Source organism: Helicoverpa armigera, chromosome 10 (assembly GCF_030705265.1).
Source record: "Helicoverpa armigera isolate CAAS_96S chromosome 10, ASM3070526v1, whole genome shotgun sequence".
In the NCBI taxonomy this organism is placed as follows: domain Eukaryota; kingdom Metazoa; phylum Arthropoda; class Insecta; order Lepidoptera; family Noctuidae; genus Helicoverpa; species Helicoverpa armigera.
The window spans coordinates 9499886-9524084 of record NC_087129.1 but is presented as its reverse complement, the minus strand read 5'-3'; the positions used below and the strand labels follow the sequence as shown (position 1 = coordinate 9524084).

At 36.2% G+C, this 24199-nt stretch overlaps 8 protein-coding genes across 8 annotated transcripts; 4 read left to right on the top strand and 4 right to left on the bottom strand.

The window, feature by feature from the left end:
- The first annotated feature begins 33 nt into the window (after nt 1-33).
- On the top strand, nt 34-2772 carry LOC110377388 (protein FAM50 homolog). Its single transcript, XM_021336276.3, has 6 exons — nt 34-526; nt 881-1018; nt 1159-1363; nt 1584-1738; nt 2025-2137; nt 2343-2772. The coding sequence occupies exons 1-6, from the start codon at nt 182-184 to the stop codon at nt 2440-2442; spliced, it is 1056 nt and encodes a 351-aa protein (XP_021191951.3). The 5' UTR covers nt 34-181; the 3' UTR covers nt 2443-2772.
- Nucleotides 2695-5748, bottom strand: LOC110377390 (dehydrodolichyl diphosphate synthase complex subunit DHDDS). The gene is made up of 5 exons (XM_021336277.3): nt 5237-5748; nt 4024-4157; nt 3763-3911; nt 3354-3529; nt 2695-3048 (listed from the first exon to the last, which is right to left on the bottom strand). The coding sequence occupies exons 1-5, from the start codon at nt 5426-5428 to the stop codon at nt 2839-2841; spliced, it is 861 nt and encodes a 286-aa protein (XP_021191952.2). The 5' UTR covers nt 5429-5748; the 3' UTR covers nt 2695-2838.
- Nucleotides 5749-5866: 118 nt separating this feature from the next.
- LOC110377391 (RNA transcription, translation and transport factor protein) lies at nt 5867-7600 on the top strand. Its single transcript, XM_021336278.3, has 4 exons — nt 5867-6044; nt 6125-6349; nt 6625-6711; nt 6948-7600. The coding sequence occupies exons 1-4, from the start codon at nt 5975-5977 to the stop codon at nt 7244-7246; spliced, it is 681 nt and encodes a 226-aa protein (XP_021191953.3). The 5' UTR covers nt 5867-5974; the 3' UTR covers nt 7247-7600.
- LOC110377392 (mitochondrial import inner membrane translocase subunit Tim8) lies at nt 7590-8554 on the bottom strand. The gene is made up of 3 exons (XM_021336279.3): nt 8433-8554; nt 8241-8393; nt 7590-7983 (listed from the first exon to the last, which is right to left on the bottom strand). Exons 2-3 carry the CDS (start codon nt 8337-8339, stop codon nt 7810-7812), a joined length of 273 nt encoding a protein of 90 aa, XP_021191954.1. The 5' UTR covers nt 8340-8393; nt 8433-8554; the 3' UTR covers nt 7590-7809.
- A 216-nt stretch (nt 8555-8770) lies between these two features.
- LOC110377405 (adenosine deaminase-like protein) lies at nt 8771-11360 on the bottom strand. The gene is made up of 7 exons (XM_021336294.3): nt 11195-11360; nt 10976-11124; nt 10197-10385; nt 9751-9970; nt 9407-9563; nt 9227-9327; nt 8771-9023 (listed from the first exon to the last, which is right to left on the bottom strand). Exons 1-7 carry the CDS (start codon nt 11231-11233, stop codon nt 8835-8837), a joined length of 1044 nt encoding a protein of 347 aa, XP_021191969.3. The 5' UTR covers nt 11234-11360; the 3' UTR covers nt 8771-8834.
- Nucleotides 11361-11717: 357 nt separating this feature from the next.
- LOC110377406 (N(4)-(Beta-N-acetylglucosaminyl)-L-asparaginase) lies at nt 11718-14441 on the top strand. Its single transcript, XM_021336295.3, has 6 exons — nt 11718-11910; nt 12067-12220; nt 12541-12769; nt 13079-13275; nt 13772-13879; nt 14165-14441. Exons 1-6 carry the CDS (start codon nt 11796-11798, stop codon nt 14385-14387), a joined length of 1026 nt encoding a protein of 341 aa, XP_021191970.3. The 5' UTR covers nt 11718-11795; the 3' UTR covers nt 14388-14441.
- A 2128-nt stretch (nt 14442-16569) lies between these two features.
- LOC110377400 (small ribosomal subunit protein uS5) lies at nt 16570-18039 on the top strand. The gene is made up of 3 exons (XM_021336289.3): nt 16570-16700; nt 17014-17533; nt 17730-18039. Exons 2-3 carry the CDS (start codon nt 17015-17017, stop codon nt 17994-17996), a joined length of 786 nt encoding a protein of 261 aa, XP_021191964.1. The 5' UTR covers nt 16570-16700; nt 17014; the 3' UTR covers nt 17997-18039.
- Nucleotides 18040-20586: 2547 nt separating this feature from the next.
- Polr1d (RNA polymerase I and III subunit D) lies at nt 20587-21758 on the bottom strand. The gene is made up of 3 exons (XM_021336283.3): nt 21528-21758; nt 21154-21254; nt 20587-20774 (listed from the first exon to the last, which is right to left on the bottom strand). The coding sequence occupies exons 1-3, from the start codon at nt 21540-21542 to the stop codon at nt 20588-20590; spliced, it is 303 nt and encodes a 100-aa protein (XP_021191958.2). The 5' UTR covers nt 21543-21758; the 3' UTR covers nt 20587.
- Nucleotides 21759-24199: the final 2441 nt, after the last annotated feature.

The window sequence follows — 24199 nt, the reverse complement described above, 5'->3', positions numbered from 1 at the left end:
AAAAAAGCTGCTAAAAACCGTTCCGTCATAATAGAATGTCTCTGGTCTATTGTTGATGTTTCTGGAAACTGCAGCTGTGTCTGCCTTCGTGTTTGTGCTTCGTAAAGTTTAATTTTATAAGAAAAGTCTTTTAGATCTGCTTTATATTGTGTTTCTCGTAATATAGAAACATCATACAACCATGGCTCATTACAAGGGAGCAGCATCAGAGGCTGGCAGAGCCATGCACCTGATGAAAAAACGCGAGAAGGCTCAGCAAGAAGTAAAACTACGTAAAAAGAAAATAGAAGAAGATCTCAAGATGGTGAATATTGAGAACAAGTTTGCTACGCACTACGATGCTGTGGAGCAGCAGCTGAAGAGTTCCACTATCGGTCTGGTGACTCTTGATGAAATGAAAGCAAAACAAGAACACATAGTTCGGGAAAGAGAGAAAAAGTTGGCGCAGAAGAAAGCTGAGAAGGAAAAGGAAAGGCAGAAAGAGATTGAAGCTAAACAAGCACAGAAGAACAAACAAAAGAGACAGGTGAGCTGTTGCACCTCAATATCTATGTGGAATATCTGGTAGGCAACAATGGAATCAATCTAGAAGATTGAATCACATGAAGTTAAACATGCAGGCGTTTCGTTTTTACTTTATGTAAAAGACAACTCAAATATTTACTACCATAACTGTATGTGTGTGTGGGTAACTGGGTTGCAGTGGTTTCTCCTTGATAAATATGGTATTCCGCAACATTAGATTAGACTGTAAGACAATATAGTTGGGAAAAGGCGAGATGATGATTTGTGTTGTTGCTTACTTACCATTACTCTGCATGCAATGTACCTCTTTTGGTTAACATTAGTCTAACACATTTTATACCAATTCCTATTACAGATTCAAGCATTATCGTTTGATATGAATGAGGAGGAAGAGGATGATGACGAGGAGAGAGAAGAGGACGCTGCCGAGGAGTCCTCGGCCGATGAGAAACCTCCAGCTGATGATAAGTCCTGGAGGGACAAAGAGGAACCGGTATTTTTCTTTATGTCTATAAATACATATTGACTGTAGAAATGTAAAAAAATACAAAAACATTGCAAAAAAATCCTCAAAATTCTTAGGAGGTCTAAAAACCACAATGGTATTAGTAAATCCATCTATGTATTTTTCAGGTGTTCAAGAAAATAAAAAAGAATCCAGATGTGGACACATCATTCCTGCCAGATAGAGAAAGGGAGGAGGCTGATCTCAAGTTACGAGAGGAACTTCGGCTAGAATGGGTGATGACCCAAGCAAGCCTTAAAGATGAACCCATAACCGTTACATTCAGCTATTGGGATGGTTCTGGGCACAGAAGAAATGTTACCTTGAAAAAAGGTATGTTGTACAATTGAAATTCTATTTTCACATAGAGAATAAGTGAATGTATTTGATCAGGTCTCCAAAACGTTCAAAGACACCCAGTGACCTTGTTCCAAAATATGACTCTGGAAAGATAGTTTTTTGATCCATGAGCTTAAGAAGTAGAATATATTTTAAGGCAGTTTTCATTATATACCAGTAACAGATGACAAGAGAAATAACATTATTTTTTCAGGCAATTCCATATATCAATTCCTACAACGATGTCTCGACACATTGAGGCCTGAATTCAGTGAACTGAAAACTGTATCGGCAGACCAGCTTATGTATGTCAAAGAAGATCTCATATTACCTCATCACTACACATTCTATGATTTTATAGTTACTAAGGTAAGTTATAAGGAAAACCAGTCTTCTCTTTATTGTAAAAGCCTGAGAGCTGGCCCATATTGTTGAATAGATATTTGTGAGAAGCTAGAAAATATTAAAGTTGATTAAGAACCAATACACTCCACCCAAATCCACCGATGAGTTATTAATTTATTTTTCTACATTAGCTTTTGACAAACTTAAAAAAAAGATCGAGTTTCCAGCAGTTTTTGTCAGCCGTAGGAGATTTTAGGTATATTACAGACGTCAGTTAGATTTTTTTGTAAACAAGTATTTTATTTTTTAGGCCAGAGGAAAAAGTGGACCACTATTCCAGTTTGACGCTTCTGATGATGTGAGACTGGTTAATGACGCTACCCAAGAAAAGCAGGATTCACATGCTGGCAAAGTGTTGTTAAGGTAAGTTTATACTTTTCCGTATTCATAAGACCTTCAAGGTTTGGTTAACCTTGCGAATAACTTTATGTTATTCATTTCTTATTTTTGTTTGTGTTAATGATGTGTTACTTGCATTTACATAAGACTCGTGTACTTTTATAAGATCTGCACTTCTGGTGATGTTTTGAATGATACCTACTTAAGTATTTTTAATGTTTTTTATTAGGTCCTGGTATGAAAGAAACAAACATATATTCCCTGCTTCGAGATGGGAGCCCTATGATCCAACTAAGACTTACTCCAAATACACAATCAAGGGAAAATGAAATAGCACTAACAATAAAATTATGAAGATATAAGCAATTTATTAGACAGTGTAGTGAACGCAATAATACCAACGAATGTATTAAATTATGTGTATTTATAGCATGTTTCTGTTTTATTTACTTTTTGTACTAAGATAATACAATAACATAGTACATATTTCGTTTTTAAGTATGTAAGTCACCGTCATGCCTGAAATCGTGTGTGCTATCAATGGAACAGAAAATATGGCAATGTAAAAAAGAAAAAAAACATTTGTTAATCTTTTTTATTACTGAAGTGTGTCTGTACAATGATGAAGATAATGGAAACAATAAATATTTTAGAAACTACCAACATTTCTAATTTTTACACTCCCGATGGAAGTTATATCCAACAATAAAAATAAACAATTAATTCTATGAACAGCTAACAATTTTCTCCATTTGTTGCCATCTTTGACTTTCTAGTTTATCCAGAAATTCTCTCTTCGTATCACTGATACTTGGCAAAGCTTTTGGAGCCGGGGCATGTCTTTGGAAATGTATAATGGCAGACAAAAGGTTCCAAATACTAAATTCTGGCCATAATACATCAGTGAAGTATATCACTGTGTTCGTGTTTGCAACCTGAAAGAAAAAAGTCAATATTAAATGTAAATATTACACAGTCACAAATAAAAATCCCTGATTTTTATTCAGAAGTTATGGTCACGGGTGATGGATGACAAAGGTTCCATAATATTACAGGTAGTTTAACAGGTATAATCATTGGCAAGGATATTGAGCCCTGACCTTCACCTGCGCAGAAGTGATTTATTGGGTTATTGCCTTAAGTTTACAGTGCGCAAAGCGATCCCCACTCTTCAGCCGAGAGCTAATTATCCGTGCCAATAACTATAAATCATCTAATTATAACTTTTCAGTTTTCATACCTGCCACAACATAAAGTCTGACAATCTGACTTCCCCTGAAGTTCTGACAAGGAGTTCGGCTTCCCCAAGTTCTAATGTTCTGGAGACAAGATCTACATCAATGTCTTCTGGTGATATTTCATTGTTTTTCACACCATCTACTAAGTGTGAGGCTGCTCGGCTGATTTCATCTCTTCCTGTAACAATACAGTATGTTTAAAAAAATATTTGAGGTTGAATTGAGAACTTCCTTCTTTTTTTAAAGTCAACTAATTAACAGACATTTAAGTAGTACAGAAGCAGTTATAAATACAGAAGAAGAAAACAAAAATGGAAATAATACATATTTTGAAAAGCAATTTCTTGAGTTCCTTATCTACTAATTTTGTCAGCAATGCAAGATACATGGATTTACAAAGAAGTAATATACCTGTATATGCATAAGCAATGTTAAGTCTTAGCTTATAATTGTGTCTGGTAGCAAGCATCGCTTTTGATACTAGTGCTCTTAAATCTTCTGGCAACAGGGATAGCCGGCCAGCCACATGGATTCTTACGCCCCATTCATTAATTTGATCACTGTTAACAAAAAATATATATTTGAGAATTATATTCAAACTTATACCACTGGGAATTGTATTTGATAAAACTTAATATCTAAAATTAAATAAACCTGTAAAATAATACATACATTTCATCCAATAATCTTTGAAACTTGTCTCTGGCCAAGTTCATCAAGGCATCAACTTCTTCTTTACTTCTCTTGAAGTTTTCTATACTAAATGCATATACTGTCACTTCTGGAACTCCTAGGTCTAGACACCACTGAAACCAAAATTAACAATAACACTTATGGTCCAAGTTTTTATAATATGACTAGTGGCCTGCGGTACTTGCTTAGCTAACTATAAAGTCCAGTATAGTTATCGGCACGGATATTGAGCCCTGACTTTCACCTGAAGCAATTTATTAGTTTATTGCCTTATGTGTACAGTGCGCAAAGCGATCCCCACTCTTCTGCCGAGCGCTCAATATCTGTGCCGATAACTATGTTTTTGTTACAAAAAATTATGATGATAATGAGTTTGTGTAAACTTCACATACTTACACCATTGACTAAATAGTCTGAACAAAGCCTTAACATTTGGTTTAGATTGGTAAGACCGTTCTTGAGTTACAAAGTTACAACAAAAAGTAGCATTAATTTTTATGTATATGTAGTTTTATAATATACATAGTATTTTAATTGTGGACAGTTCCTGTTTCTTTGTCTGTCCAACTTTTATTTTTGAACAAAAATTGGTTGATAAAACAACGCTCAATATACTCACAACCGGACATAAATGTGATATCCGGGTCCACAGCGCTAGATGTGTATAATGCTCCTGCTCCACCTGCGTTAGCGTTAACGTTAATGTCAATGACCAACTACACGTTACTTAGGACATTAAAATTGCATGTTGGCTACACTTACGCAAAGAGTTAATCCCTCATGAAGCAACGCGTTAACACACATTAAAGAGGTTAAACTTAGACACACAAATTCATTCTAAAAACTAAAGCTTTCTCATTTGACCATTCCATTATCGTGCTCGTAAAATGCAGTTACCGCTTAAACAAAGTATCTACACTTGTCCTTGCATGCGTGCAGTGAGATGGCATTAATGTAGCCAACATCACTGAGCGAGCTAAGCTACGCACTAAAACCCTTTGATGTGTCAAAAAAACCAACACCCGAGTTATCGCTTAACGTTTAATGCTATTAATAATGCCATTTGTATAAATTGCCATTAAAACGTTGGCCACATCTGCGTAATGCCAAAATTTAACGCGTTAAGACGCAGGTGGAGCAGTAGCATAAGAATTAAGAAGGTTGTAAAATGACAAAAATATTAAAAACCCACCTTCAAAGTTTCAGACAACTTGTCAAAGCCTTTAACATGTCCTGCAGCGCTATCAACACTGTTTTTCTTGGCATACCGACGATTTCCATCCATTATAAATGCTAGATGCTGCGGAATGCGACCAGTCTTCACCACTTTAATGCAAAACAGTTGGAAGAAGGAAACGCAGTTTTCTTTAACCCAAGTCGACATGGCTATTCCTTGTTTCAAGTTATAATGCTAATGCTAATATAATTTATAAGATACACAATTTGCTAACTACAGCTGACCAAAACCACGTCAGTGCTACACAATGACACTTTGTATCTGTTGTTGACGAGATTACAACAAGGTATTTATTTAAAAAAGAGGAAGTATCATACATTAGTCGTGTTGTTTAGTTAGTATACAAAAACGATGATTTGGAATGCATAATTAATTTGGTTTTGTCCTTAATTATCATTCAAAAGTAACCAACTATGTGTACCTTTCTCAAAAACACCCATGTATTTCGTTCTATAAGACACCTGTCAAAGTCACGCACTGTTTCACGATGCGACGACTTTAGATTACATTGACAGCTCTGTAGTCCTGCCAACCAAAGGAAAATATTATTCAAGTCTAGGAATAGACAGTGCCTACCTATCTGTCATTGTTGTGAAAATCTGTAGTCCTTGTTGCAGTGTTTATGGTTCCAAATCGCCGGAATCGCAGGTTATTATTGTGATAAAGTCGTCGATAAAAGGCGAAAATTTTATTATGAGCACTATATTTAAGCTTAAACTTAGTGCTTTGGGCCATCCTAATCCAGAAGATTTCAACTGTGATGGTAAGTATCCAATTACAAGACTTGTTACTCCTTATTGACTCCTACGCGACGATTTTACTAGATTCTGTTCCAATTTGCAGATGAAAAGGAGTACAGGAGCGTAATACTCTGGCTAGAGGATCAGAAGATCAGGCATTACAAAATAGAGGAAAGGGATGGTCTCAGAAATATAGAGAAAGACAGTTGGAAGGAGGCTTTTAACACCTACCAGAAGGATTTGGTCAGCCCTGTCGCTGAAGGCAGTCCTCACGAACAGCTCAACTGGATACTATCGTATGCCGTAAGATTAGAGTATGCGGATAATGGTGGGTTATACTTATATTCTTAATTAATAATTTACAAAGTCTTGGCAATTTGTTACTTAGCATATGTTTGGTTTTTTGTTCAGTACAATGCAATATTGTTTGTACTGTATTTCATCACTTATTTCAGTTTGTAGCAGTCATAGAACATTAAAATGTACTGAAAATATCTGCATAATATGAAAATAAGTGCAACATAATTAATTTGTTTCATTATCATTGCATCATATTGATTATGACTGATTGATGACTAAGCTCTTGCATAATTTTGATTTCAGTTGAAAAATATAAGAATGCCAAAGTGGAGAAGCCAAAACAGGCTACACCTAATGTAGTGTCTTCCAATCCTCTGGATAACCTTGATTGTGAGTTAATAATTTGTAAATATTACCATCATCCTCTTGGACTTACCCAATCCCTTATTTAGAGACAGTCTATATCTTATGTTTCCATACTTCTCTGCCTGATAATAATCTTTCACACAATCCTTCCTTTATTTCTTTAATTATCCTCTTCCTCTATATCTGCCCACATTCATGTTCAATACTCCATTAATTTTTTTCTGTTTTAATTCATACTTATGATATTTTCTTCTTCACAGTTTCAAGTCCAGCATTCAAGGCAGGTGTAGAAAGAGTATCTACATTAGCAGGAGTTGGGCCACACCCTGACCCCAAGTTCCGGTTGTCAGCCCTAGCTAAAATACTTAAGACAACCCCCCACCCAGATTCACCACAAACCGAGGGCAACATTATTCAGCAACCTTCTGATGTTCTCAAGCTTTTATTTGTTCAAGATCTAAGAGATTTGCAGACTAAAATCAACGAGTCCTTGGTTGCAGTCCAAAATGTTACTGCAGATCCCAGAACTGATACCACTTTGGGTAGAGTAGGCAGATAAATCATTAATATCAGTGGGCATCTTTGGAATAATATTATCTAGTCTGTTGCATTGACTAAATACATGATACAAATATCTAACACCATTTTTCTTGTAACTATGTTATTGCAGATGCCCATCTTATGTACTAATTAATTGAATCTACATCACTGCATTTACTTATTTAACAATTAAGTTTCAGTGAGAGTTAACACTATTCAAAAATATGATAAGCCCACAAATATTTTGAAACTTTCATTATAAAGGTGTACTTATATTTTCTAAATGTAATGTAGTGCAGTGAAAAGTACAGACTTTACAAGTGAACTGATTTGTAAACTATTTATATCAATAAATAAAACAATTTAATTTAAATACCTTAGTTTAATTCTGTCATTAAATCAACAATTTCTTTAGGTACTAAATGTACATTTTTGGTACAGCAAACAACAGCATGGCCACTAGCTACTAAGATAAACAAAAATGCACTTTCATATGAATCTTGAACCTAAAATGCATAACAGTTGCATACATTGACTGAGCTCTTATAGACCAGTATATAACAAATATATAACTACGAAGATTCAATGCATTCCACCTCCTTTCTCAAGCATCTGTGCGAATCTATTGGTGATAAGCAGAGAGACATCAATAAACCTCTCTACACAGTTTGTAATGCAGGTTTCTGTGCGAGAGTCCAGCTTTGCTCCAGGCTTGTCAACACACTTGTCCCAGCAAAAGTCATTGAATTCATGAATCTGGAATTGAGAGCAACCTTTTTATTACTTTGAAAACTCGTTGTGCAGTTAGCTGTGCAAAGAACCTTTACAATGATTTAAGATCATAATTAAATCATTTAATTGTATTTTTTCATCCCTGCAACCGGTATGTTCACAAGTCAACAATTTTTATAGTGGTTTTTATACAAATTTTATTCACGAAAAAATACTTCAGATGTTTTAAGAGAAACAATGATGCAAGTTACTGTAATTATAATAATTTGTATGAAATTTACCTGTGCATGGAATTGTGCCTTTTGCTTTTCTGCAAGGAGAAAATCTTGCAGCTCAGAGTCTGCACCCTTGGGAGCCGAGAAGTCTGAGAGATCACTCATTGTGGAATTTCAATTTTTAGCGATTTCTTCAATGTTAATTCCCTTCAGCTTGATCAGAGAGTATATAATCACTCACTACGTTTTAAGCTTGATGACTTTTGGAGGTTATATTTCTTGCGTTACGATTCACGTCAACGAATAATCAGCTTTACGAATTTTACCCTTTGTATTTAACTATTAACACAGCTCCAGAAACGGAACGTATTTTTATGGTCTACGCTGGTTTTTTTTTCGTTGTTTAGCACAAAGGCCTTTTGTCTTTTCTTTCAAATAATGATTTAAAAATCGATGACCAAAATTCTAGAATTCGATTTTGAAAATTGTTTAGGAGTTCAGAACCATGTAACGGATATTTTTATTCTCATCCGGGCACGGGGAGTAGTTCTCTCGGGACGCGGGTGAAGGGGGTAGTTTATTTGTAAAAGCGCAAGTAATTTAAAACAAAATGTATTTCTTTAATACCCTGTACTATTACAAAACAATCAAAAGCCAAAATCACAGAGAATTTTTATCAATAAAATTGAGTAATTTGTCGTTGAGCGTTTTACGAACATTATCGGCGAAAACATATTGGCAAGCGTTCAGGGCCAATCTTGCGGTCTGATATGATGTAAGAGAAAATGTGTTCACACATATTTGGTATTCTCGTGATAGAGATGTTGCGAAAACTCCTTTGTCATCCGTCTGCAAAAATAAATGTCCGATTAGCCTTTTTGTTTCATCAAAAATATTGTTAGTTCTCGCTGAAACCTTTGGCGATATTGAGAAAGATGTTCTGCTCAAAAGGGCGCGAGGGGTAAGGCCCACATGCGCGGACTTCTACTCTGATAATAGATCCGCCATCAAGTTTTGAAAAAACCTCAATCTTCCATTATTATACTACTTACGCATATTATAACGGGTATTTCTGCATCGTAAAGGAGTTTGAAGTGGTGAGAATCATAGTCTGGTACTGACTTGGTATTAACATTACTCGTTAGGCACACCTCTGAAAAACAATTTTAAAATGTCAGGTACCCACAGTATGTGTATGATTAGTTTTAGCAAAATCTGTTTTAGTTTCTTACCAACAGGTATTTTAAGTTTACAAAGGGTTGACCAAGTTTCTTCGGTTCCTCCATATTTTGGATGAATACAAATACCATGACCAATTCTGTCAGGTTTGAATTTCAGCATTGCCATTACTTCCTCTGGGTTGCAAACCTCACCACAGTGTAATGTTACCTGAAGTAAAAAGAAAAGTAATCACATAACTTTGTTTTTAATTCATGCTTCATTTTATTAACTGACTTAAAAAGAACAGAGTTTATCAGTTTGACCTGTATGTATGTTTGTGCCCTACTATCTTATGTTTGACTGAACCAATTTTAATGCGGTCTTCAGTAGGGTATTTGTCAGATATAGGATTTACCTTCAATCCTGCTTCCTTTGCCTTCAATAATGCTGGAACAAATTCTTGAAAAACTCCAGCCATGGGGTCACCACTTAATTCAATACCCACTATCACATCTGGGTATTTTTTATAATATTCTATGGCTAGATCAGCTATTTGTTCTGCCTCCTCTAAGGGTGATCTTCTATTGATTGAAACTATGAGCCGAGTTATCATGGTGAGATGTAAAGATGATTTTCTGCAAGGGATTGAAATATTTAAACAGTAGCTGTATTAAAAATAATATTTGACAAGTTTGTTAGCAATACTTTGTCTTCACAATACATTCCATGTCTATATGCCAGCATATTATGATAGATACCAAAGGAGGTTGGTAGTAAAATTTAAGACCATACTTACTGTATAGCCTGAACAAGAGTTTCAATATACTGCAATTTGGTCATCTGTGGAGTGACCATACTTACTGTATAGCCTGAACAAGAGTTTCAATGTACTGCAATTTGGTCATCTGTGGTGTGTCTCTTGGTGTACTTCTGAGTTCAAGATAACAGCAGCCGTCATCTTGAAACTCTTGAAGAGTGAGGCTTGTAGCCAGAGCCAGTGTTTCAGGGGTGCTTGTCAAGGAATGTGCGATGCTGAACACTTGGAAGCAACTGTAAGATAAATTACATGTGAATGTAGACATTATATCTGATTTTATACAGCTGTGATAAACGGCAGAATTTGCTTCGAATGGTGGATGATAAATATGTAATTTTTATATTTTTACATAAAAAATAAGTCTTTGTCTTGTGATACAGATTAAATTACACATAATAAATGAATCTTAAAAGCATCTTATTGGCAGTCAAGCATGCACTGAGACTATAAATTATTGTTTGCATCAACATACACTTATTTATTTTAATTACATTAATTTATATGTACATAGAACAGTCAGCGGTGAGTCATAACACATTTATAGATAACATTTGCATAATGCAATGGTAAACTTCCAGTGAGAATGCTGAGATAAATCTCATTGTTTAATTATGCACTTAATAAAATTGATTAGGTACACTGCAGTAAGATGCATTACCTACATTTGTATTATTTTTAATGGAGTTACAAAAAATCACAGATATCTAAGCAATTCAATATTAATGCCACCTATACATATAAAATTATTTGAATATATATTTTAAATCATGCAATTCGTCAATATGCGTATGTAAGGTAACAAAAGCTTGAATATTGAACTTACTCCGTCAAGTTTCTCGAGTCACCGGCGCCAATTTGAAATTCATCAAAGAAAGCATTTGTTTTATCCTCTAAACCAGAATCGGCGTGATATCGCTTTAGTTGCAGCATCGTAGCCGGACTTAAAGACCCATTCAAGTGAGCATGCAACTCCTACAACAAAGAAAAAAGGTAAAAATATATTGCAATAAATAAGAGAGCGACATTGTTATAATCTACTTACAACTTTTGGCAAATCAACAAAAAAAGTTTCTGAATCCATGGTTTTTGAAGTAAGGTTTCTATAAAAACTTTCCGTGCGTCGCGGCGATGCACTCTCGATATAATAAATTCAATTCACAGTTCAGCAAATAAAATGTGTTCATCAAAACAAGGAAAACTAACATGACATTGTTGACGTTGTGTTGTGATCATAGTTATCTTTGGAAATGACGATGAGCCAATCATAGATTGGTAACTTATCAATCTCTTGTCCTATTGGCTGAAGAACTTTTTCTTTTGTCCGTCTTAATGTTGGCATTTTTGCAAAATGAGACCCCACATATTTAGCGAAAAATAATGAATTGATTAATAGACATCTATTGAATGCGTTGTTGCGGTACAGAAATCGCAAAAAACACATTGTCGGTATAGCCATAGCAAGAGCTGAACTGAAAGTAGATTAAAAGCTGGTTAACTTATAGTCTTTAAAGACATGTATTCCAATTTTGTAACTTTAAAAAGTAATATTGTCAATGTTGAAGGTCAGTGATGTCAATAGTGATAACGATAAGAATCTCGGCTTTATTGAAGTTGTTTACTTTTGAAATAGGCCGGTCTTTACAATGTTGTGGGTGTCGCTAATATTACTTTCAAGTTTTAATTATTATGTAGTTGATAGCGAACCCAATATCCCAATAGTCATAACAACGTGGCGGTTTTCAAATGCTACAGTAAAAGGTACGTCCTCGGACGAAGGTTTTTCTGTTAAAACATAAAACTGTTGATAATAATATATACTTAACATTTCAAGTTTTAAATATTTCTGTAGTGTCCTACTTAGAAATCGCGTGAGTCTTATGGCTAATATATATATTTTTTAATAATACTTTACAGCCTGGGAGGTCCTAAAAGAAGGAGGTTCAGCATTAGATGCAGTAGAGCAAGGTGCTTCAGTATGCGAGGTCCAACAGTGTGATGGAACAGTGGGCTATGGAGGCAGTCCTGATGAGAATGGTGAGACAACACTGGATGCTCTCATTATGGATGGGTAATACAGATTTCACTCCTTGGAACCATACCCCTAGCTTTTAAAATATTTAATGAGAAAAATTAAGAACTTAAATGTTCAACTGTATATATTTCTCATGTAACTACATATTTCATTTGATGTAAACTATACATAAATTAGATATAAGAGGAAATCAAGTCATTTTCAATAACAATATTGCCATTAATTCTTCCTGTTATTGTCCCATAAACAACAATTCTGTTGAGTTGTCTTGGTATAAACGATTTTTTATTAGTTGTAGGTACTAATAGGTATATATAGTTTAATAATTTATCAAGGAAAATAACTATGTTTTTCAGGAAGACCATGAATGTGGGAGCGGTAGCAGCTCTCCGCAGGATAAAAAGTGCAATATCAGTTGCTCGACATGTCTTGGAACATACAAAACATTCATTCCTGGCTGGTGAACTAGCAACACAGTTTGCTGTCCAGATGGGATTCCATGAAGAGTCCCTTACTACTGCTCATTCTAAGCAGCTTTGGTTGAAGTGGCATAATGAGAATCACTGTCAACCTAACTTTTGGATGGTAAGGTATTAAGTCTGTTTAAACAAAAAAACTTGATGTAAAAATAAGAACCATAATTTTTGATAAATGTTCAAATGTAATCATTATACATAAAATATAAGCTATTTAGATGTAAACTTAACTGCTTGCTTATAAAGTAGTAACAAGACAAGAGGAAAAATTTGCTCATATTTTCAGTCACAATATTGCCTAGTTTTCAGTCATTACTGTATTACAATATTAGTAGAGATCTGTGTAATTCAGGGCCTTTTCTGACATGCAATACACAGATATTTCAAGTACTTACACAAATCTTTTATCTTATCTCAGGGAGTCAAGCCAGATCCCACCAAACAATGTGGTCCTTATCATGAAATTAAGAAGAACAGTTTTCGAGATACACAACCTGAAGTACATATGATAGTAGATAGATATAATCATGATACTATTGGAATGGTGGCCGTGGACAGCAATGGCGATGTCGCAGCCGGCACTTCAACAAATGGAGCTAAATATAAAATTCCTGGGTAACAAGGACATTAAATATATAGGATTATTTATATAATTAAATTTATATTATAATGTTATTTACGCATTTCTCGTATCTAAGGGCCTTATCATACTAGCGGATTGCGAGCGTCTTCAAAGCGGAACGGACCCGTAACGAATACGTTACGGGCATGCGCAGCGAATTTATTGCGGACGCGCAACAAATTCGTCTTCGCGACGAATTTGTTGCAGCAGTGTTTTATTTGTTTGCAAAAAAACACAACGTAGTCGCTCTCTTCCATTCGATTATTGTTTGAATCCATTTTGTTACTGAGTGTATTGTACGTCGTTAATTTGCTACAAGCACGCGACGAAAACGTTGCGAATTTGCCGTACATCCGCGACGTCTTCGCTGAGCAGCCGCAGCGTGTTCGCGTCGCATTCGCTAAGCGCCCGTTCCGCTTTGAAGACGCTCGCAATCCGCTAGTGTGATAAGGCCCTAAAAGCACATGGTTTCTTTTATGTGAAAAATAGGAGGGTTGGTGATTCTCCTATACCTGGGGCTGGTGCATATGCTGATAATGAAGTAGGAGGAGCTGCGGCTACAGGCGATGGCGATATTATGCTCCGGTTCTTACCTAGGTAAGTCTTTATGGCAGGAAATCACCCAAAAAAACCTTAGAGAGATACCCTTACCTACTAGCTCCGAGATTGTTTTAGAGCGTGATTGCCGGATCTGTTTGCGATTTGTGACGTCATTTACCACTACCTATATATAATTCCGTCGGTCGTAAACTAACGAACCCTTCAAAACTGACGACCACGAGCGCACGAGCGATTACCCTCGAGATTAGTTAATGCAAAAGCATCAACACATGCTTACAGTCCTTTTAATTTTAAATACATAAACTCTTTAATTTTTTTCAGCTTTTTGGCTGTCGAAGAAATGCGTCGAGGAGCATCGCCTACAGACGCTGCGCAAACGGCCGTTAAAAGAATAGCAACACATTACCCTGATTTCATGGGGGCTGTTATAGCTTTAACGAAAACGGGGCAATACGGGGCTGCATGTCATGGAATACCTACGTTTCCATTTGTTGTACAAGATAAAACTCGAAATATGTTTGAAGTTATTACAATAAAATGTTAATGTTTACAAAATAATTGTATATTTAATAAAAGTCACATAATTATTTGATAATAATATCTAGCTGTTTCCTTTACGTTGTGAGGGCACTCCTTCGCATATTTAGATGATAGTAGCTTAGAGACCATCCCAATCCCATTAACTCAGAAGAAATCTTAAACTCAAATAATATTCCCGGTTTTTTTGCCTGCAGTAGTGGTTCCGAGTGTCTCTTAAGGGTCAATCCCCACTGAAAGAGCAGCGGCCGTAAATGCAAGGGGTTGAGCGCGAGCGAGGCGGGCCGCGCGGCGCCGCGCTGGGCCGCGCCGCGCCGCTCTCGTACATTGTCCGTGCTCTTACGGCCGCTGCCGGCCGCTGCTCTCTCAGTGGGAATTGACCCTAAGATCCCAAGTATCCCCTCTTTTGCGAGTCTGGTCTCAACCTGGATTCACCTCAACTCCAGGTCATAGGCCTAAGAGATATTGACCCCTCTCTGTGAAAAAGAATATAGAATAGAAATTGCATCGCAATAGCAGTTTTAACCATAAAGGGCATTCTGCTACTAACATGCATAGGTAAGACCAATCGTATTCCAACGACATTCGATTGGTTTGCGATTGGTCTGCCATTTGGTCTAAGGGGGTAGTCAGGGCCCGATTCTACTAAGTTAATAATGTCAACATTGAATCGCGAGAATGTAGGGCATTCTGCTACTAATAAAAGACCAATCTTATTTCAATGACATTCGATTAGTTTGAGGCACGATTCTCAAGGGCGGATCCACCGTTGTGGGCACGATGGGCATGCCCACAACCTTAATAGACTTGTGACGTCACACTTTTACGGTTTTTTGAAATCGATAGGCTGATGATAACACAAGGGATAAAATAAGGCGATTTTTTCTTGCATTTAGATAATTTTATGACTGTTGTTTACTAATTCGAGGTCACCATATTTTTTTCTAACAGCTTTAGTTTTTGAGGTACTTTTGTATCCCAAAACTCAAAAAAATTCGCGCTCGCTACGCTCGCGGCTTCTTCACTTTGCGGTGACTTGAGTCCAATGTCGAAAACGTTCGATTAGTTTAAGTTAAAATTGAAAGTAGAAAAGGATAGCACCCCCATAACGCCTTCTTTCAGCACTTTCTGGTTAAGAAGAAGCGGTGAAGAACAAACTTTCCAGCAACACAGCTGTCTATTACAATACAATTATTATTATTTACAATAGGCACTATTTTTCATTTTTTTGTTGTTTAGGTACTGTTTTGTTCCAAAACTCAAAAAATTTCGCGCTCGCTACGCTCGCGGTCTTTTCACTTAGCAGTGGCTTTTTTTACTTGTTTGGGTGATTTCGTGTCCCAAGACTCCAAAATTTTGTGCTCGCTACGTTCACAGCTTTTTCATTTCACATTACTTTTTTATAATTTCTTTAGGTAATTTGTGGCACAAAACTCAAAAATTTCGCGCTCGCTTCGCTCGCGCAACTTTATACGATTTTGTTCTGCGTCTTCGCTTTTGGTTTTATAACTTGGTAACTACAACAAAATCTAAAAATTTTCCGGCTTGCTACGCTCGCGAAAAAAAAATAACCACAATCTTTCCATACATAGGGATGCTTTAGCAATTTAGCAATGATTGCACCCAATACATAAGCTAAAAACGGAACTGATAGTGAGCATAATATGCGTTTAGATATATTCCTAAAAAAAAAAAATACCTAAGTCATACATAAGGTAAAAGTTGAGAAGTGTATGTACCAAATGCGTCAAACCCATACATTGGCTTACCTACTGCTGATGCTCAGAAAAAAGGAAATAGTTTAATTCAAAAATTTAAACGACTTGCATGATTGTTAATGAGCATGTTCATGCTCCGAGCCGATTTTCTAGTAGCTGTGACCACAACCTTTTTTGAGGGCTGGATCCGCGCTTGACGATTCTGCTATTTTACTTAAGCGACATACGATTCACATCCGACTGAGATCCAATCCCGAATCAATTACGATTGAAACGTATGTATGTATACCCAATATGCCACCATAATAAGTTTCAGGGCACAATGGATATGCGATAAGGTAAGACATGGTCTGTGCAGCAGCCCCGCACTCGCATATGCACTAATATAATGTTCAGTTCTTTGTAGATATCCTCCATACCGATTTTTCTATCCAAGGGGAAATAAATAATTAATATATAAAATACCACGACCAAAAGACCATGGGTTGAAATTAAAAAAAGGGTACCATAAACAATAAATGCCGCTGGCGGGTCGGTAAAGTCAAAAGGCAAATTCTTCGGCCATTTTGTGTTTGACTGTCTCACTGCGCTCACAGTTCAACGTAAGTTTTATTTATTTTATTTTTGATAGACTTTTAAGTTTAATTTTTTCAAAAGGTTATCTAATTTGTGAATAGTTACAATAAACAATAATATTTCTTTGTTTCGAAGTCAAAACATTTCTCTAGCTAGCGACATTATAGCAACCACCACGTGGTTTTAAATTTCCATGATGAGACTTAAATCCTATTTCATTCGTGGTATCTACCATAGTGTTTACACGGTGATGGCCTTAACGCGTCTGATTCTCTCCAGAAAATCATAATATTGTGTTGAATATGTACCTCGCGTCTCAACAAATAACCTTACTTCTAGAATGGCGGACGCAGCTCCAGCCGGTGGACGTGGCGGTTTTCGCGGCGGCTTTGGGTCTCGTGGTGGCGATAGAGGCCGTGGAGGTCCCCGTGGTCGTGGACGCGGTCGTGGTCGCGGCCGTGGACGCGGAAAGGAAGATCAGAAGGAGTGGGTGCCGGTGACCAAACTGGGCCGTCTCGTACGCGAGGGAAAGATCGACAAACTCGAGAGCATCTACCTGTTCTCTCTGCCCATCAAAGAGTTCGAGATCATCGACTTCTTCCTCGGCCCATCTCTGAACGATGAGGTCCTCAAGATCATGCCCGTACAGAAGCAGACCCGTGCCGGTCAGCGTACTCGCTTCAAGGCCTTCGTGGCTATCGGCGACAACAACGGACACATTGGTTTGGGCGTGAAGTGCAGCAAGGAAGTCGCTACCGCTATCCGTGGTGCTATCATCCTTGCCAAGCTGTCTGTCCTCCCAGTCCGCAGAGGTTACTGGGGTAACAAGATCGGCAAGCCCCACACCGTGCCCTGCAAGGTAATACTGTCTTCTAACTGTTTACAAAAAGTTTCAACTTATATTTTAATGATGTAGCTGATAATCATTTCATTCGTGGTATCCCCTGAGGTTTTTCCAATGAAGTTTGTTAACGCGTCTGATTCACTCTCTAAACTAAAATATCTAGAGTATTTTAAGTACAAAATACTATAGCTATTGTGATTTATACTTTCAGGTCACTGGCAAGTGTGGTTCAGTCACCGTGAGGTTGATTCCTGCTCCTCGTGGTACTGGTATTGTGTCTGCCCCAGTCCCCAAGAAGCTGCTTCAGATGGCTGGTGTCCAGGACTGCTACACCTCAGCTCGTGGTTCCACTGGCACCCTTGGCAACTTCGCTAAGGCCACTTATGCGGCTATTGCCAAGACCTACGCTTACCTTACACCTGACTTGTGGAGGGACATCCCATTGACCAAGTCACCTTACTCTGAGTTCAAAGCCTAAAGACAGTTATGATTAACTGAAATAAAATGACTTTAACATCTTACTTCCTGTATTTTATTTACATTAATCCTGTGTACTGACGTACCTAATATGTCTATATTCATTTGACACAGTATAAAATAAAACTCCTGTATTGGTTTGAAACTGAAGAATCTATCCTACTCCCTGGGGGAATTTCACATCTGGGTAAAAATTGCATCCTGGTTCTTGTTACCAACTTGGCATTACTCAGCAGCTTAGCCAGGCAGTCATGATTCTACTGTGTGCGTTCGCGCAGCGGAATGTTGTTGAATTTAAAGATTTTAATTATGCAGATAATTAGTGTAAGACGTCCTATAATTGTGTATGGTAAATAAAAATTTGTGTATGCAGCCATTGTGGAGAAATTCACCAAAAACAGATTCCGCTGGGCGAACGTTGTCCTGGCGGAACTTTTTTTAATCCATAGACTTTAGAAGAAAAGAGATGTGTCCGAAAATTAGTGTGTATTTGTGTATAATTAATTATGTATGAATGAAATCAGTGCATGCATAAACTTTGGAGAAATTCAAGTTTCCGCTACGCGAACGTTTGGCCATTAGCTAGTTTTCATATAAAGCGCTTACATAGAGAGCTGTAGATTTTTACATACGTTGTTTTGAATTTGTTTATATTTGTTTAAAAAACAGATTTAGAAAAAGTCGTAGGGTTTAAAAGATAAAAATATAAACGTAAATTACACTTATTAGGTCTTAGTTCTTAAAGTATGCAGTTTGGGGTCTAGATTTTCACGTTTACACAAACTTTGTAAGTGTCTCCAACATGTTGCCAAGTATCAATGATGTTCCGTTAGTAATTAAAAAGTTATAGGATATTTTACCATGAACAGATCACTGTTTACAAAGCAGTCGAATATCACGACGTTCTAAAGGAATTGCATGGTAAAATGTATGCCAATAATTAGTTTAATCATTCAACTATTCACTTGCAAAATTTCATATCATTAAATTCAGTAATTAAAGAAAGACAATTAAAATATCGAAACCCTACATAATCCGACCAAGTTCGGATTGCTACAAAAAAGCGGCCGTGCCATATGTCTAAGCAACGTTCTTAACTTGGTAGGTTAGTATTTATTAATATGGTACAGTTGCGTACACAAGCGTTAGAAAAAAATAAAACAATTGTATTTCGTGATTGAAAAATATTTTTTAATAATAATGCCACTATCTACGATAAAAATAAATCTTCAATTAACAAGTACTTTTCTATTTAAATATCCGTGTACAAAAATATTTTTATTATTATTACTTACATAAATTACTTAACTACGTGATTAAAAATGACGTTAATAAACGTTATGTATTTTAACTAAAATGTCGTAGATAGTGGCATTATTATTTAAAAAATATTTTTCATTCAAGAAATGCAATTGTTTTATTTTTTCCTAACGCTTGTTTACGCAACTGTACCATTTTAATAAATATACTAACCTTCCAAGTTAAGAACGTTGCTTAGACATATGGCACGGCCGCTTTTTTGTAGCTATCCGAACTTGGTCGGATTATGTAGGGTTTCGATGCTCCGTCAGTATTATAATTGTCTTTCTTTAATTACTGAATTTAATGACATGAAATTTTGCAAGTGAATAGTTGAACGATTAAACTAATTATTGGCATACATTTTACCATGCAATTCCTTTAGAACGTCGTGATATTCGACTGCTTTGTAAACAGTGATCTGTTCATGGTAAAATATCCTATAACTTTTTAATTACTAACGGAACATCATTGATACTTGGCAACATGTTGGAGACACTTACAAGGTTTGTGTAAACGTGAAAATCTAGACCCCAAACTGCATACTTTAAGAACTAAGACCTAATAAGTGTATTTTACGTTTATATTTTTTTCTTTTAAACCCTACGACTTTTTCTGAATCTGTTTTTTAAACAAATATAAACAAATTAAAAACAACGTATGTAAAAATCTACAGCTCTCTACGTAAGCGCTTTATATGAAAACTAGCTAATGGCCAAACGTTCGCGTAGCGGAAACTTGAATTTCTCCCAAGTTTATGCATGCACTGATTTCATTCATACATAATCAATTATACACAAATACACACTAATTTTCGGACACATCTCTTTCTCTAAAGTCTAAAAAGTTCCGCCAGGACAACGTTCGCCAACGTTCGCCCAGCGGAATCTGTTTTTGGTGAATTTCTCCACAATGGCTGCATACACAAATTTTTATTTACCATACACAATTATAGGACGTCTTACACTAATTATCTGCATAATTAAAATCTTTAAATTCAACAACATTCCGCTGCGCGAACGCACACGATTCTACTTGGTTACTGCTGAAAAATGGCTTAAGGTTTCTAGTCTTATGCCTGTTCATGTTTACTCCTCTAGGTAACGTGCCATAGAATAGACAACTGGATTAGGAAAAAATATATTCATAGTACATTATATTACGATAATAGGACAGACTTCCTATTACTGACTGGTATACAAAGGGTACAGGGTATGGTAGGTATGCAAATAGTCATTAGGTACAATACACTGGTATGGTCTTAGAAAAAAAAATACAAATAAAACAAAATCTTTATGCTTTCCCAAAATCATTTACTTCTTTTTCGAATAAATCTATTGTGTGGTCACATACTTTTTCTAAGTCTTTCAAACCTCTTTTTAGTATTTCTAGCGCTGGTGTTTCATGTGCTTGTATCCTGAAGTGCATTTTAGATTCTGCTGGATGAGGTACAGTGTACCCACAGAATTCTACATCCTCACTGTGAACAAATAAATTGAAATTTAATAGGACAATATAAATAAATACTTTTGTTTTAGGAATCAATCTACATATATATCCAGGGGGCAAATTGACAACCATAAATGTAACTGTTATTTCTCCACAATCCAAAGGTAGACTGGCAGAAAACGCCTAAGGCGTTACCTAAGTCTGCCATTGTACAAACTTGTGCATAAAGTATTAAATAAATAAATAAAATTAAGTATAGGTACATACACTTCATAACTGTAGCTGTACAGTGTCTTGTTGGTCTGGATAAGATTCTATTTTGATTAATATTCTGGATAATCTTTTATAGTAATGTAATTGAAACCAATTAAAACCATAATATTTAATCCAGTTAGTGGTAGCATACTTACTATCTACTGATAATACATTTTAAGGCATTTCCTAGTGTGTGGCTCTCATTTTGGAAAACATACGTCCTACATGTTGGAGCTGAGTTCTCGTCTCCTGGAAGCTGAAATATAAAGAAAGAAATTATTAATGAAAACATGTGTTAAAATCTTGAATATAATAACTATAAGCTTATGACGATGTCTGAAGTAAATCCAGCATTTTAGAAGGCCGTTAAACAAGTATACATTATGAACATCCGAGTGGTTTGTTTTGAATGTTTGAAGGTTATGTTATCATGTGGACATAAAATATTTTGCTTGAATAAACCGTAACCACTAAAACACAATTAATTTCATGTCAATTGTTAAAGTAGACGATTAATATTTATATTTACCTCCGATATCATCATTTTTCAAATTATGTACTATGTGTGATTGAAATGCTTCTGAAACAGTCACCGTTTATACTGAGATAAACGCAAAAACAAGCTGGGGTATAAAAACGTCTGATATATCCTTATTTATATGACTTTAGTTAATTATTTATCATCAAATGAAATGTTAAATTCAAAGATTTTGTAATAAAATAAATGTTTACTTTTTTCTCTGACACTTCTGAAATATGAAATGACAGTGACAGCTCAAAACAGAAGATGTGTCATCGCTGGACTTCGCTCGCTCACGTGGTCTTTTAAGCCATGAGTAAAGCTTACCATACATGCTTCATAGACGGCAGAGTCAAGGAAGGCTGATTTTAATATTTCCCCTTCAGACCCAAGCACACCAACAACATAAACGTCCGTTTTTATTAAAACAACGCTCTTTTTTTGAAACTTGAACTTGGAGATTCGTAGTAAACAGTCGTTTTATGAAAACAACGGTTCTGTCCGTGAACTTGGGCCAATCGCAACGTTGTGAGGGAACTACTTCATGCATCGATAATAAGTAGCCTTTCTTCATAAATTGGCCACCACGCAAAGTTTTTTTTCAATTCAGACTAGTTAGGTTTGAAATTAGAGCATCTTAAAAAAAAAAAGAAATTGTATCAATTTATTTATCTTTTTTAATCGATTAAAAGCAACGAGCTGGAAATTAATAAAAGCGTGAGTGCTTACCGTTTAAAGTTACTTGTAATGAAGTGCTTACAACAGACGAAGTAATTCCCCTTTATAACGTTTGTCACCAAGTTTATCTCATCATTGCGTCTCGCGTGTGATCTTTCTCGGGGTAAATTAAACTTTGCGGATGGGGTGTGCCATTTGGGTTGTCGACATCGCAATATTTCAACGTCGTCGCTGTCTCGCTGATTGTATTATTTTACTCAGTATGATTAGTGGTGTTCCCCGGTTTTACCCAAGTCCCGATGTAACAACTACGTACCTGGATGAAAAGCAAATTCATTCTATTAACGTTGGTCCAGAGAGTTGATCAGCTAGAATAAAGAGACCTGCTAGAATAAAACGTAGAAATAAAATATTTCTTTGCAATCTTAACTTAAAAATACATACGTACAAAGAAAAATTACTGGTGCTGACGACGCTGTAAAAAGTCTAACTCTAAAAGAGCACAGACGTAAACTTTCACGAATTTAAAAATAAAAGTCTGTTTAAAACGTTCTAAGACGTTAAAGAAGTAAAAACGGGTGTTCTTTACACAAAGTAGTCTAGTTTCCAGCTGAAACGGCGTGTGGAGTAGCCTAATTACTGCTGTATGTAGTTGAGGGGTAGTAAACGCGACAGTTCTGCTTTTGTTTCTTCACAAACTGGGTAATGCTTTGATATTTGAACAACTCTAGTAAGCGGTTGGATGGTCTTCTTTTGTCATATATTTTCGTCATGTACTTAATGGCATAGAACTAAGTACGAAAAGCAACGTGTTCATTTGATTGAAATTATGGTCTCAAACTTTTAAAATATTAAACGGAAGTAGAACTATTTTTGGTTAGGTATATATTCCTTATCAAATATCGTACTTATATAGGTACCTAAGTAAGTACTTACCTATATTATAATCTCAAAAAACTGCTTATGTTATAGTACAAACTGCTTGGTCATTTCTCATTTCTTTCATTTTAATTTTAATGTCAAATAAACCTTCCTGGCACGACGAGTTTTTGTTTTCTGTCTGTCAAATATTCAAAGTGCGGAGGAAGCTTCCCGCTGGCCGGCCGGCGTCGAGTTCCCCGTCCATTTCCCACTCTCCAGGTACGTTTGCCTTTTTCACGTGTTTAGAGGGTCACGGGGTTTCAACGAGGACTTCAACGGAGATTGCAGCAACTCCTCCAGCGAGAACTCTTCAGTTATAATGAGTAAATGAGCAAGATACCTAAATTACGACACCTCTGTCTGACTTGAATTGTGTTGGGTTTAAAGTTTGAAGAAAACTAACTACTTTGCAAAGCAAAAAAAGATACAATACCTACCTCGGTAACTTATTTAATTTAATTTCTTCATTTGTTTGTTTTAACACCGCGTATAAAATCCACAAGTCACTTCATTCAATTTACTAGAACTCGTAAAACTTAAGGGTTCACTCATAAACGTGGTTATGGGTTATAGGCGACGGTATTAAGACTCGTCTGAGTGTGGCTTTTGCCTCAACATCCCCAAATAACTTGAACTCCACGTCATCTTACCGAGGTTGTTTAACCCTCCCGCGGTTGCACTAATTAAAGTAAATATGGCCCATAAAGCGTTTTGTTACGAGATTAACATTTATGGGCATGATACATTTGAAACAATATACCTAGTAGCAGGTGTATTGTTGTCATTACTGTAAGTTCTAAACATCTGCTTGAAATGTGAAATTCTAGTAAGAATCTAGTGTTTTATAAAGGTCAGCCCAAATATGGAATCTTGCGTTGTTTCCCTCAAAGATCGTCCACCCACGGTTGAGTCGTGAGCCTGAGCAAACTATATTGAAATTAGTTTGCAAAGTGTCATTGTTTGGCAAAGGCTCAACTTTGATGGTTACAGATTAAAGGTGTCTTGACGTGAAACTCCGATAACTAGCTAATTTAAAACAGGTGGAGCGAGATATATTAAGTTATGAAGTAATCAAAGTGCGG

Excerpts from the sequence above, each read along its gene's own strand:
- LOC110377388 (XM_021336276.3), top strand. The coding sequence starts at position 182 with ATGGCTCATTACAAGGGAGCAGCATCAGAGGCTGGCAGAGCCATGCAC. Across the intron at positions 1,364-1,583 it reads AAATGTTACCTTGAAAAAAG|GCAATTCCATATATCAATTC; the intron begins GTATGTTGTACA and ends TTATTTTTTCAG. Across the intron at positions 2,138-2,342 it reads GCTGGCAAAGTGTTGTTAAG|GTCCTGGTATGAAAGAAACA; the intron begins GTAAGTTTATAC and ends GTTTTTTATTAG.
- LOC110377392 (XM_021336279.3), bottom strand. The coding sequence starts at position 8,339 with ATGAGTGATCTCTCAGACTTCTCGGCTCCCAAGGGTGCAGACTCTGAG. Across the intron at positions 7,984-8,240 it reads AGGCACAATTCCATGCACAG|ATTCATGAATTCAATGACTT; the intron begins GTAAATTTCATA and ends TCTCAATTCCAG.
- LOC110377400 (XM_021336289.3), top strand. The coding sequence starts at position 17,015 with ATGGCGGACGCAGCTCCAGCCGGTGGACGTGGCGGTTTTCGCGGCGGC. Across the intron at positions 17,534-17,729 it reads CCCACACCGTGCCCTGCAAG|GTCACTGGCAAGTGTGGTTC; the intron begins GTAATACTGTCT and ends TTATACTTTCAG.
- LOC110377390 (XM_021336277.3), bottom strand. The coding sequence starts at position 5,428 with ATGTCGACTTGGGTTAAAGAAAACTGCGTTTCCTTCTTCCAACTGTTT. Across the intron at positions 3,912-4,023 it reads CAAAGATTATTGGATGAAAT|TGATCAAATTAATGAATGGG; the intron begins GTATGTATTATT and ends TTTTGTTAACAG. Across the intron at positions 3,049-3,353 it reads CAGACTTTATGTTGTGGCAG|GTTGCAAACACGAACACAGT; the intron begins GTATGAAAACTG and ends TTTTTCTTTCAG.
- LOC110377405 (XM_021336294.3), bottom strand. The coding sequence starts at position 11,233 with ATGGATTCAGAAACTTTTTTTGTTGATTTGCCAAAAGTT. Across the intron at positions 11,125-11,194 it reads TTGTTGATTTGCCAAAAGTT|GAGTTGCATGCTCACTTGAA; the intron begins GTAAGTAGATTA and ends TCTTTGTTGTAG. Across the intron at positions 10,386-10,975 it reads GACTCGAGAAACTTGACGGA|TTGCTTCCAAGTGTTCAGCA; the intron begins GTAAGTTCAATA and ends TTTATCTTACAG.
- LOC110377406 (XM_021336295.3), top strand. The coding sequence starts at position 11,796 with ATGTTGTGGGTGTCGCTAATATTACTTTCAAGTTTTAATTATTATGTA. Across the intron at positions 11,911-12,066 it reads TTCAAATGCTACAGTAAAAG|CCTGGGAGGTCCTAAAAGAA; the intron begins GTACGTCCTCGG and ends AATACTTTACAG. Across the intron at positions 13,880-14,164 it reads ATGCTCCGGTTCTTACCTAG|CTTTTTGGCTGTCGAAGAAA; the intron begins GTAAGTCTTTAT and ends AATTTTTTTCAG.
- LOC110377391 (XM_021336278.3), top strand. The coding sequence starts at position 5,975 with ATGAGCACTATATTTAAGCTTAAACTTAGTGCTTTGGGCCATCCTAAT. Across the intron at positions 6,350-6,624 it reads ATTAGAGTATGCGGATAATG|TTGAAAAATATAAGAATGCC; the intron begins GTGGGTTATACT and ends TTTTGATTTCAG. Across the intron at positions 6,712-6,947 it reads TCCTCTGGATAACCTTGATT|TTTCAAGTCCAGCATTCAAG; the intron begins GTGAGTTAATAA and ends TCTTCTTCACAG.
- Polr1d (XM_021336283.3), bottom strand. Across the intron at positions 20,775-21,153 it reads AAATGTATTATCAGTAGATA|TGAGGATGTAGAATTCTGTG; the intron begins GTAAGTATGCTA and ends ATTTGTTCACAG.